This window comes from Phodopus roborovskii, unplaced genomic scaffold (genome assembly GCF_943737965.1).
Source record: "Phodopus roborovskii unplaced genomic scaffold, PHOROB, whole genome shotgun sequence".
In the NCBI taxonomy this organism is placed as follows: domain Eukaryota; kingdom Metazoa; phylum Chordata; class Mammalia; order Rodentia; family Cricetidae; genus Phodopus; species Phodopus roborovskii.
This window is the reverse complement of record NW_026126638.1, coordinates 344348-356815: the sequence shown is the minus strand read 5'-3', so window position 1 is coordinate 356815 and position 12468 is coordinate 344348. Positions and strand designations below refer to the sequence as shown.

Below are 12468 nucleotides of genomic sequence, written 5' to 3'. Positions count from 1 at the left end.
GAACTGTAAGTGAGCCATTTCGATGAATTGTTTTCCTTTATTAGAGTTGCTGTGATCATGTCTCTTCATGGCACTAGGAATCCTAACCTACTCTCAACAATAAATCTTCTAGGCAAAAACTAAACAAGAAGATGACTTAATGACAGAAAGAGCATGACCATCTCAACAGATTCAGAAGAGGCTTCTGTCAAAATCCAACATCTCTGCACGGTGAGAGCCTGAAAAAGACTTAGAATGGAAGATGCATACCTCAACATAATGAAGACATAAGACAAACCTATAGCCAATATCCTAGAGGAAAAAGGAAAAACTCCCACTAAGAGTAGAAACAATATAAGAATGTTTACTCTCCACTCCTATTCAATGCAGTGTCTTATCTACAGTAGTAATAAAAGAATACACACACACACAAACACACACACACACACACACACACACACACGGGAGAAGAAGTCAAATTATCTTTAACTGTCAGTGATATAACTTTACACATAACAAAGGCTCCACAAAGACTCACAGAGATGACAAACACTTCCACCAAGTAGGAAACTCACAAGAATTGGGACTCATCCTTTTTTCTTTTTTTTTTTTAAATTTATTATTTTACATGTCAATCCCAGTTCCCTCTCCCTCCTTCTCTCCCTCCCTTCCTTTTACCCTCTCCAATGCTGAAAATGAAGTCATGGAAATAATCACATTCCAATAAACACACACACAGAGAGAGAGAGAGAGAGAGAGAGAGAGAGAGAGAGAGAGAGAGAGAGAGAGAGAGAGAGAGAGAGAGAGAGAGAACAACCACACAAAAACCTGGAGATAAACCTATCCAAGGAAACAAGCAAAAAAAACCCTACAGTGCAAACTTTTGGACTCTGAAGGAAAAAATGAGGGAAAAACTAGAGGATGGGAAACTTGCCATGCTCATGAATTGTAAAAATTAATCTGCTCTAAACAGTTATGCTACTAAAAGAAATCTGGAGGCACAAAAGGCGAATGATAGCTGGAGCAATCCTGTTCAGGAAAGTATTTGGTGCCATCATAACTGAATATGAATGATATTACACCACAGCCATAGTAAGACAACAACATAGTGCCGGCACAGGGACAAACAGATCGAATAGGCATTGGTGAGACTTCCTGAAGAGGACTCTGGCAGCACAGCAGACACTCAACAATGGATCCTCAGAAACCAAAAAGCTTCTGCATCGCAAAGGAATATGCCAGTTGAGTGAAGAGGCAATCCACAATATGAAAACAAATTTTTACTACCTATGCTTTTGACAAAGGACTGGTGTCTAGACTAACCAACGAATTAAAAAAATATAAACATCAAGAAAACAAAGAAATCAATTTTAAAATGGGCTAGATAATGGAAAAAAGTAGTTCTCAAATGTTAATTATACCCATAGATAAGAGAAATTCCCTTTTACAGTGGGCAGTGGTAACTGCAGAAATTCACAGCTGGTCAGAGTGGTGAGAACAAGAGACTGCTGGATACTCAACATGAGTAGGGCATCACACACACACGCACACACACACACACACACACAGCATGAAAGGGGGAGGAAAGAATGTAAGGGTGTGGAATTATGTGGGTCACTGGCTTCAGAGGGCATCTCACAGCAGTTGTGTTTCCAAGAACAAAAATTATGCAAGATTAGGCCTATTGATATCAAGATGGTGGGAGGGGCCCATTAAGCCATTATAGGCAGATAAGATCTTGAGGTTCCACCTTTCTCTGAGTATCTAGGAGTAGTTGATGGGGGGAGGGAGAGACTTTTCTTAGGTGGAGTATGAGTCTGTAAATTATCTCTCACCCAGCACCCTGTAAGAAAGCCTAGTAAAATACAGTGGTTACAGGGAAAAAATCATAAATGTAGGAAGACCAGCTCATAAGAAGACTAGGATCAGTGAGGACGAGGAGAAAACAAGAGAGGGGAATGAGGTGACTATGATAAAAGTACATCATATACAGGCATGGAAATATCAGAATGAGGTCTACTATAGTCCATAATTAACACTTGCAATACAGAAAGATATAATGATATAAATGTACATTAAGACCAATAAAATATTTACTTAGAAATACCTAGTTAATTGCACATTTACAATCAATAATTTAACCATTTAAAACTCTTTGTTAATTAGATTATTACTGATTATCAAGATTGATAAAAAAACTTACTAATTTTGATTCTTAATTTAATAGCTTTTACTAAAGATATGTGTGGTGTATAATATGTGTGTGTGTGTGTGTTATGTGCCTTTACATCACTATAATGGAAGGCCTGGCGTGGGTCATTTGTGAAGAAAACAGTTTTCTTTTTGGCATGCTTGTTTGGATCATCAGGTCAAAGATTGGGCAGCCCCATGATCTGGGTCTTTGGAAAGGTGTCACTCTGGGACAGAAGCCAAGAAACCACAGAGGAGAAATGCACTGGACATCTTCAAAACCACCGAAGCTAAGGTCCTTTCACGAAGGTTCTTAAAGTCCACAAAACTTTCTCCCCAGGGATAAAACTTCTACTTATGGAATTGTAGTGAAAATGTAGCCAAGCCATACCGACTTTTAAAAAATGATTTGAAAGACTTGAATAAATCCATGTGTCTGACAATGGAAAGTACTGTGGAAAGTTTCCAATCAATTGAAAATTTTCCATGAGATGGAAAGCATGGTGTAGCACACAGGAAGTCTGGCTCATCGAACCTGGGGATTGCCGAATCACATGTATAGCCAGCGCTTCTGCCTCCTCACATTGGCAACCTTAGGCAGCTGATGCTAATGTGACCGTCAGTGTCTCTAAGAAAGATTCCAGAGAAGCACTGCATTCTCGTGTCTAGCTGAAATTGCTTCCTCTGGCACTCAAATCTGTTCCTCTAAAATTTCCAGATAAATAAAAATAGAATTAAAGTGTCCAGTGAGTCTGCAGGGATCATGTGTCACCATAAGAAACTGAACTGACTTGCAAAATAGTATGAGGCTGATCTCTGAAGCAGTGTGGCAGCCAGAGTGCACAGTGAGTGTCCAAGGGCAGCTAAGAGGGACAAAGAGATGAAAAGAAACTGTCAGCGCTAACATGTATGCTATGTGTGGGGAGAACCTCGAGTCTCAGCCGTCTGTGAACACATGTGTACTTGATATAGACAACAACAAAGCAAAAAACAGGACTTAGAATGTGGTCCCACAGTGCCAAAGTTAGATTCTGAAAAAAGTAAGGCAATTATCCACCAAAGTAAAAGGAGATTTTTTTTTTTTTCAGACTCCTCAACCATGTCGTATTTCATCATTTCCTCTTTTGTGGTCTGGAGTAAGAAGTGTCATGTTGTCCAATAAACTCCCTGTCCTTGTGCAAGAAAGGAAACTCTGGCTTCGTTGTTCGGCGGCAGAGCACTTTAGCACGCTGTGATGACAGCTGCACCTGACAGGGTTAAGCCTTAAAAAGTGGGTGAAGAAGTCATATTTCGAGCCTCACCTCCCAAGGGCTCCTATTAAGTTGGAAAGAGAGAGAGAGAGGGAGGAAAGGGGAACGAAGAATGCATTCAGCGAAACCATCTGCCTCTTACCACACAGGTACAGTTCGCAAGTCCTTCCTCTGCTTGCACAGCTCTCCTATCAGAACAGTAGGGAGTCTGTTAAGGGCTAGGACAATGGAAAGGTGTGAAGTGAGGTGGAAAGGAAAAGGCAGAGAAGAAAGGTCAGGATTAGCAGAATGCTCGCCAAGGAGCCCGGGAAAGGCTGCCAGTTGGCTGTTTCTACCGTCTGTGATGCTCTCTGAATGTCTTTGAGCAAGTCCTTCACTTCTGCTGGATTCACTCTACTGCCTGTAAAATGTATATTGGAGGAAAGGAAGTGCCCACTGCATGACCGTTATGTCTAATTTATAAAGAGCGTGCAAATGAGACACCAGGAGAGAGACTAGAAAAGCAAAGGGGGGAAATGAAGTAAAAGGAGAAGAAAAGAAGGGAAGGGTATACCGAGGAGGGCCTTAAAGGATAGCAATATTTCTCATGGGGGAGTTAGAAATGAAAAGCTCATACACATAAGTCCTAGTCTTACAATCAGCAATGGAGGACAGAGGGTTCTTAAGGTGTGGTTTCCAGGCTAGCAGTCCCGGAGAGCACACTGCTTGCACAAAACTCTCCGGAATTGTTAACTCCAGGGTGGAGGGGGTGAGGCCCAGCAATCTCCATACCACACAGATGCATGGACAAGCCTGGAGATCACTAGATACCGGCAATTATGAACAGGAAGTGGTAAGGATAGAACTGACTCAAATCTCTTTTGTATATTGCTTTGGGAAGATTCGCCGTGTGTTATATCTTTCTTCCTACAGAGAGAGAATGCTTCAAAACTTCCGCAGTGCTCTCATGGACCATGGCTGGGGCCTCCATCCTATTTCTCAGTGTCTGCTTCATCACCAGATGTGTTGGTGGGTTCTGAAAGTCAAGTTCATTCTCGCCACGGCTAACGCTAGCAGCAGATTCTGGCTTGTTGCATCACTTTTCCTTTCTTACAAATTTTCCCACATGCAATAGCTTATTGTTCTTGACAGATGTTGTTTTAAACAGTTTCGTGTATGTATATAATGTATTCTGATTACTCATTCTCTCACACCTGCTCATGGCCCTCCCTTCACTATCAATACCCACCTAGTCCGTTCCCCAGTTTCCTGACTTTTGGTTCGGTTTTGTGACCCATTTGTGATCACTAGATGGAGTGTCCATTGGGGAATGTTGGGGTCATCAATGGGTATAGAATTGAAAGCAACAATTCCCCCCGCTCCCTGAATCTATCAATAGGAAGAAGCCCAACAGAGGACAGGGTTTTCTGAGAGTGAATGGTCACACCCAGTGCGATCACCAGCAGCGTTGTTGGTTTATGGTTGTAATAGCTGTGCCCGGTCTAGATGACATTTCATAGCTCTTCTGGCTCTCACATTCTTTTCCTCTTCCCTGGGCCATAAAGTGGATGACAAATGCCTTGCTTAGAGCTGAGCACACTCATCCACCACTTATTCTCAGTACCTTGTATGGCCATGCATTTCTGTGTTTTCCACCATTCACCGGGAGAGGCTCCTCTAATGAAGACCGAATAGTGTTTATCTATCTATGGGTATAAACACAGATATAGAGATGGCAACTTGATACTAGATTAATTTAGCTGAATAGCAGTATTCATAGACTCAGTTAGGGCCTATGAGGTCCCCTGCAATGGGTTTTAACCAGATTTATAGTGCCGTTTTAGTTCATTTTCCTTTCCATTCATCCCTAAGCTCTAGGTTGTTTCCTAAGCCAGAAGAAACGCAACTAGTCTGAAACCATGTCTGAATTTCAGTCATCTCTACACATTTTTGTGATGCCTATTTTCCATCCCATTGGTGCTCTTGAATTCTTCCTTTCAGACCCCTGTCATTAGGCCAACCTTGTCTATGAAATGTAAACCTGCAGCTTAGATGACTGGTTAGGACCAAAGGCACAGGAATTTGCTTGGTGGATGGAAGGTTTACATGGCTAGACTTGGTACAGGAGGGACTGCAAACATGTTTTTGACCTGAAATGGTTTATTCTCTTTTAAGTCAGGAAAGACATGAAATGTGAATTACTCTTATTTTGGGGAAGTGGATCCCAGCGTGGAGGGGAGAATAGGCAATGAAGAAACTTCCAGATAACTGTTGGCAGCTTTGTTAAGAGCAGAAAACCGGGAACAAGGATTCCATTATGAACAAGGATATGAAGCATTGACCGTGACCCTTTCCTTTACAGTAACGTATCGCAGTTGTCAAATTAATGAGCAGAAAAAGTTACTGTCACGTGAAAATGTCAAGGAGCTCTCCTGCTACAGTGTCACATCAGGTACACGCGTCTGCAAAATTGGACATTAAAGTACATATGACAACCTTTTTTGTTAGCTTCCTGATTGTCTTTGGTATAAGGAAACTACAGTGGGATTTGTTTTTCCAAGTGAAATGATAAATCCTGTCTATGCAGAGACAGGGGAAAGGCTGTAGAGAACAGAGGGACAAAACTCTGGAAATGCAGGTGTCCTTGAGCCAGAGATCTCAGGGACATTTCAGCAAACGCTGAGGATAAATTTCAGGTATACATCTAAATGGGAACTCTGCAAAGGAAAGAATCTATTGCCCAGAATGGAAGTTTTTCTTCATTTACCTGCTTCCAAAATGAGGTGGAGAAAAAAAAAACATGCACAGAGAATTTTAATATACCCAAAGAAAAATTCTCAAATATTCTCATATATCAGCGTAGTTCAAAACATGGCTGCTAGACTCTGGCAAAGTAAGCTATTTCTCTGAGCCACAATTTTCTTGTCATTAAATTAAGAAACTTCAACGACTGAAATTCAGTGGTTTAAAAACATTTATCGGAGAACTGGTAAGAGTCCAGTGCTTAGCTACAGAGGGGGTTTGCCCCAGAGTCACCCAGAGAAGACTCAAGACTGACCTTGCTAGCCTGAGCACAGAACTAGGGTTCTGCTGTGACTCCACGACCCAGGTAGACTGCACACATTGCTTTGTTTACTGGTCCTGATACCTAAAGAATAACGATTGTGCTCCAAAGACGAAGTTGCTGCTTGTGCATGTTGACCCTGGAATTCCCTAACAGTCTTAGAGAACAAGCTGAGGGCTACAAAGGAGAGGAAAGATTACAAGCTCCAGGCTCCCCCGGTGTTGTTTGTACTCCATCATATCACAAGCCAAATTCCCTGCCATTCCCTGAAGCCTCTCTCCTCCTAGGTTCAGTCAAGAGCTGCTGTCCTTTGAACTGGCAACATTTTCAGTCTAGTTGTTACTTTTTCTCCAAGACCACCCTGACCTGGCCATCAAGTTTAAAGAACTGCTCAGAAATGGGGCGCACCTGGTAGTTATCAACACACCGGAAGAGCAGGTAATTGGCAAACTGGCTCCTCTGTGTCGGTGGGATATTTTACTGATCTTTTCTCCCTGACTGGTGCACAAGGTTTGAGCCACAAGCTGTTTCCCAAAGGAGTGGGTTGACATGAGTCCAGCTGCCACTGTTGACTGTGTGATGGCTCAACATTAGCAGTCCCTTTAAAAGGCTGATTTACACAGAGAGATCCAGTATTAACCAGAGTAGGGGGGAGTAGGAGCCAACTTTAGGATAGTATTTTGTTGGTGAGTACTTTATATGAGTGAGGGCAAACAACTACTACCCAACTTTGAATGAATTACACAGAATCTCCTTTTGGAGGTTAGGGAGTTTTTATCTGTTGAGTTATCTGTAGTTTTTCACAATAAAAAACTAGTAGATGGCCTTCAGGAGTCTTATAGTTTGAGGAATGCTTATCTAGTGTCTAGCCTCGGTTCTGTCTCACCCCTCCTAACTACTTTTAGCATCTCTTCAGAACCAAAATAATTGATCATGTGTCTTATTATTGTTGTTGTTATTGTCATTATCATGTTTCTTCCTTAGGAATTCCTTTTTCAAACAAAACCCAAGAAGAAAGAGTTTTATATTGGACTGACTGACCAAGTGGTTGAGGGTCAATGGCAATGGGTGGATAACACACCTCTCACAGAGTCCCTGAGGTAGGTATATCTTGTGGGAAAATCGTCACATCAGGTAATCCTAAAGTGAGGTCTGTGGGAATCGGGCTACAGTTGGGACGAGCCGGCTTGCCCCTGGTTCATATCTGAGAGGTGGAGTGTGGACTGAGAAAGGACTAGGTAAAGATGTTAAGAGAAAGACAGAGACACAGGACAGGCCATTCAGTGAATACAGAATGTCCCGAGTTTATACTTCATCATTGTTAAATACTTTAACCAAAAAGGGGAACATGATATCATGTTTACAGAACAGACTTTCTTCCTTAATTCGCCAAGGATTCGGTAACCACACCTTAGATTCAAATTCTCATTATCTGGCCTTGAGGGTCAAGAGTAACCACACCTCATGCAAAATCTGTTGTTATTAGATAAGACACCCAAGGCCAAGACCAAGCATCCTACTATAGCCATGCCTTAGACTTTTAGGTCTTATAACTCTCTAAGGACAGTTTTGAACTTTTTGACCTTGAGCCAAGACGAAGCAGACTCATTTTTATGGCCCCAGACAGAGCCCATGTTCTTGGAATTCTCATCTCAGACTGGCTTTTGCAACAATGATGTAAATTCAGGTCCATCACTGGTGATACTGGATGCAGGAAGAAGGAAATTGGAGGTATGGGTTCCTAACCCTCCTCTTCCCTGGGAATGCCAAAAGAATGACAGAGAAATAATAAATGAAAATGATGAGGAAAATAGAACTGGAGATCATTGACTACGGTGTAGAGTCTGAAAACAGTAAAGTTGTATCTTATACCCTAAAATAGAAATAAGTGAGATATATTAACTTATACTGACAGAATATTCTGATGATCCTACAGCCTTCCCCCTTAATAATGGCCTATGTCATTACAACATCGCATTTACAGCTGGTTTTCATTATTTCTCTATTGAAATCACACATTTCTGAGACGTGCCAACGGTACTAATCTTTAGCCAGCGTCTGAGGGAACTAAATGTCAAAGGCACTGGGTGACTCCCTCAGCTGACAAGCAGCACTTGTGAATCCAGGGCTTGGCTGCCTGAATCCTGAGAAGATGTGCTTCACTACACAGTGAAGGATGCCCTAGGAGAACAAAGAGTGAGAGCGGCATGAGGTAGGCAGGCAGGCAGGCAGAGGCATTGCACCTGCCAAGTCACCAGCCTGGGTTGCCAGTCCTTATCATGGCGTCTCTTTCTGGGTCCAAATCTATGGAGTTGCCTGACAGTATAGAAATCCAGGAAGATCCCACCAGCTGATGACATACACAAGTGGGTTTTTCTTCACTGATAAAATGAAAATTATAATTTCACCTCACAAAGTGAGTGAAATAACAAATATGTAAATCGTTTAATGTGTTGTCTCCTTTCACTGAGATTTAAAATCTCCCATTTCCCTTTCACAGCTTCTGGGATGCTGGGGAGCCCAACAATATAGTTTACGTGGAGGACTGTGCCACCATAAGGGACTCTGGAAATCCCAGGAAGAATTGGAATGACATACCCTGTTTTTACAGTATGCCTTGGATTTGTGAAATGCCGGAAATAAGTCCTTTGGACTAAATGCAAGTGAACGCAGGAGACATGGTTTAAATGCATGAGGAGCAACAAGAGGGTAACAAAACCCAAAACCCAGCATGAGAAAACATCCGTTATGGACCATAAGGACCACAAACACATGTGTTACTCTGATATGAGTAAAACCGAGTTGTTCCCATTGCTAAAATCTCTGGTCCCGACTGACATTCTCGCCATAGCCCTCAAGCCTGTTTTCAGAATGTGCAGAGTAATCCACTAATAAATGCAGCAAGAGGAAAGGGACTTTCCCGCTGGCATCTGTCTGGCTTATGAGAACTGATGGGAGGAGCATAAGTACAAGCGACTGCACCATCTGGTGAAGAAGAGGTCTACAGACCCAGACTTGGGATGGTCCAGATAATCCTCTTCTTTCCACATCCTAGGATCGAGGTCATCTCCTCACACTGTTAATGCACAGATCACATCCATACTCTCCAACAGCAAGGGAGAAGCATCTCTGGCTCTTAAACTTACTGCTGCTGAGGAGAATGGCATGGCTGTCAGCGCATCTCCAGAGACAGAGGCCAAATCAGCTCCAAACAGATGGTGGTCTAGTCCACTCTTCCCCATCAACTGGCTCTCCCCTGCATTTGTATCTACTGCTCAAGTAGAGTCAGAGTTCCAAGTGAGATTGTCCTTTAAAAATTCAGTTTCACACTTTCCCTTCTCAAGACTTTCTGTTTATTGCGTGATAATCTGTCGATACAGACCTTGTTTCTTCCAGATAGAGTCATAAAGACACCTTCAGCAGCTTTTACACATTGGAATAATATGTATCCTTGAGTAGGGAAGCTAGACTAAACAAATCATTTCGCTGTATCAGCATTCTTTACCAGTTAGACATTGTAACAATCTGATTTTGAAATTGATACTCTTTTTTTAACCTTTTTTTTATTTAAATTAGAAACAAGCTTTTTTTTTTTACATGTCAATCCCAGTTCCCTCTCCCTCCCCTCCTCCCCCTTACTCCCTATCCCATCTTCTTTCTGCTCCCCAGGGAGGTTGAGGCCTTCCATGGGGAGTCTTCAAAGTCTGTCATATCATTTGAGGCAGGACTTAGGCTCTCCCCCAGGTATCAAGGCTGAGAGATTATCCCTCTATGTGGAATGGGCTCCCAAAGTCCATTCATATACTATGGATAAACACTGATCCACTACCAGAAGCCCCATAGACTGCCCAGGGCTCCTAACTAACACCCACGTTCAGGAGGTCTGGGTCGGTCCTATGCTGGTTTCCAGCTACCAGTCTGGAGTCCATGAGCTCCCCCCTTGTACAGACAGCTGTTTCTGTGGGTTTCTCCAGCCTGGTCTTGACCCCTTTGAAACGCAGTCATCTGACCTTCTGATTCGTTTTTGTTTTTTTTAATTATTTTTGTTTGAAAGTTTCATGTATGTGTAGAATTCTCTTTTATCAAGCCCATCCTTATTCCCTCCACTACAGCCTGGCCCTTCTACCTCACCTCTCTCCCAGTTTCACGTGCTGTTCTCCTTTTTAAACCTGCCGTGTCTACCCAGTGCTGCTGTGTGAATGGCCAAGGCCGTGCACCCCTTCCCAAAACCACTAGTCCTAGAGAAAAGCCCTCAATAAAATATCACAGAACCCTAGGAAGCAAATTTAAAGGGAAATAATAAACCTCATTAAATAATTTAATGAATTTAAAGAAGAAATGATCGACAGCTCAATAATATAAGAGGGGAAAGGAATAAATGCCTGAGTTATGTTCAAGGTAACACAATGTGCAGTTGAACGAAATGATAAACACAATTCCAGACTTGAAATCTGAACTCATAAAAGAGATACGATTATTGAAGAGAACTCAAGCTTAAATGAAGACAGAGTTGGAAAACCCAACAATTCTGAGTAAAGCCTTATAAATAGGATGGATAAAGTTGAAGGTAGAATATCAGGACTTAAAGGTAAATCATAGGACCTAAACCACTCAAACGAAAATAGGGGAAAAACTTTAAACATACAAAAGAAATATATAGGAATTATGAGACACCCTGAAATGAGCAAATATTCAAAGTAAAGGCACAGATGAAGGAGAATAATCCCAGTTTAATGGCACAGACCAGATCTTCAACAAGATCATAGAGGAAAACTTTCCTAAATCGAGAAATACATAACCCTACAGATCCAAGAAGCAAACAGAACACTGATTAGATAGGGCCAGAAAAGAACCTCTACATGGCTTATTATAACTAAGCACCAAATATACAGAGCAAAGAGAGGGTACTGAAAGCGACAAAGAAAAAAACCAATCACATATATAGGAAAAACCACCAGAATGACAGCCAATCTCTCAATGGAAAATTTAAGAGCCTAGAGCAATGCACCTCAGGTACTATGATGGTCTGCTATACTCATAAGTCGATGCCTAGTCCAGTCATCATCAGAGAGGCTTCCACTGGCAGCTGATGGGAGCTGATACAGAGACCCACAGCTAGACATTGGGAGGACAGAGCTCCCAGGCTGGAGGTCTCCATCAGGTCCCTCCCGTCAGAGGACACCAGGAGAGCACACCAGGGAATCAGCTGATCAGGGCTCATGGGGGCTCACAGAGCCTGCATCGGTCTGTACTAGTTCCTCTGTGTGTTTGCTATGGTTGTTGGCTTGTTTTGTGGGGCCTCCTGGCAGTGATAATGGGGGTGTGTCCAATTCTCTTGCCTGCTTTTGGGACCCTTTTGCCACTACTGGATTGCTCGCCCAGCAGTGATTGGAGGGTTTGTACTTGGCCTTATTGTGTGTGTGTGTGTGGTTTTGTTTGTTTGTTTGTTTTGTTTGTGCTGTGTTGGGTTGATGCCTCTGGAAGGCCTGCTCTTTTCTGGGGGAACATAGGGTGGGGAATGGATTGGGAGGAGGGGAGGAGAAGGAAGGTAACTAGGAAGGGTAAAGGGGGAAGATGCGGTGGTCCAGATATACTGTATGAGGTAAGAATAAATAAAAATTAAAAAAGAAAAAAGAACCATGGGCAGCAACCTAAGCTACTGTATCCAGTATAAACAGCAGAAATAATTTATATCCACCAAATTAACTCTACAGAAAATTCTGGAAATGATTCTTTAGACTTAAGAGAGGAGCTGGCATAGCTAAGACACAATAGAAAGAAAACAAATGCAGGTAAATGGATGGGACTAGAGCTAGGTCACCAAGACCCAGAGACACAAATGCAACATGTTTTCTCTCTTATTTGTAGATCTTAGCTCTGAATCTGCAGCTATGAGAGTATAACCTGGACTCACCATGGGACCAGGAGAGGAAAAGGTGCTGAGGAAGGAGTTGGGGGGGGGGGGATACAAGTGCTACAAAGTGAGACATGGGGAAGTGTGTGTGT

At 42.4% G+C, this 12468-nt stretch overlaps 1 protein-coding gene across 1 annotated transcript; it reads left to right on the top strand.

The window, feature by feature from the left end:
* Nucleotides 1-3408: 3408 nt before the first annotated feature.
* Clec4e (C-type lectin domain family 4 member E) lies at nt 3409-9808 on the top strand. The gene is given in 7 exon segments (XM_051173246.1): nt 3409-3568; nt 4332-4427; nt 5761-5850; nt 6750-6863; nt 6866-6900; nt 7447-7562; nt 8963-9808. Coding segments are annotated over 7 exon segments (645 nt in total). The 5' UTR covers nt 3409-3531; the 3' UTR covers nt 9120-9808.
* Nucleotides 9809-12468: the final 2660 nt, after the last annotated feature.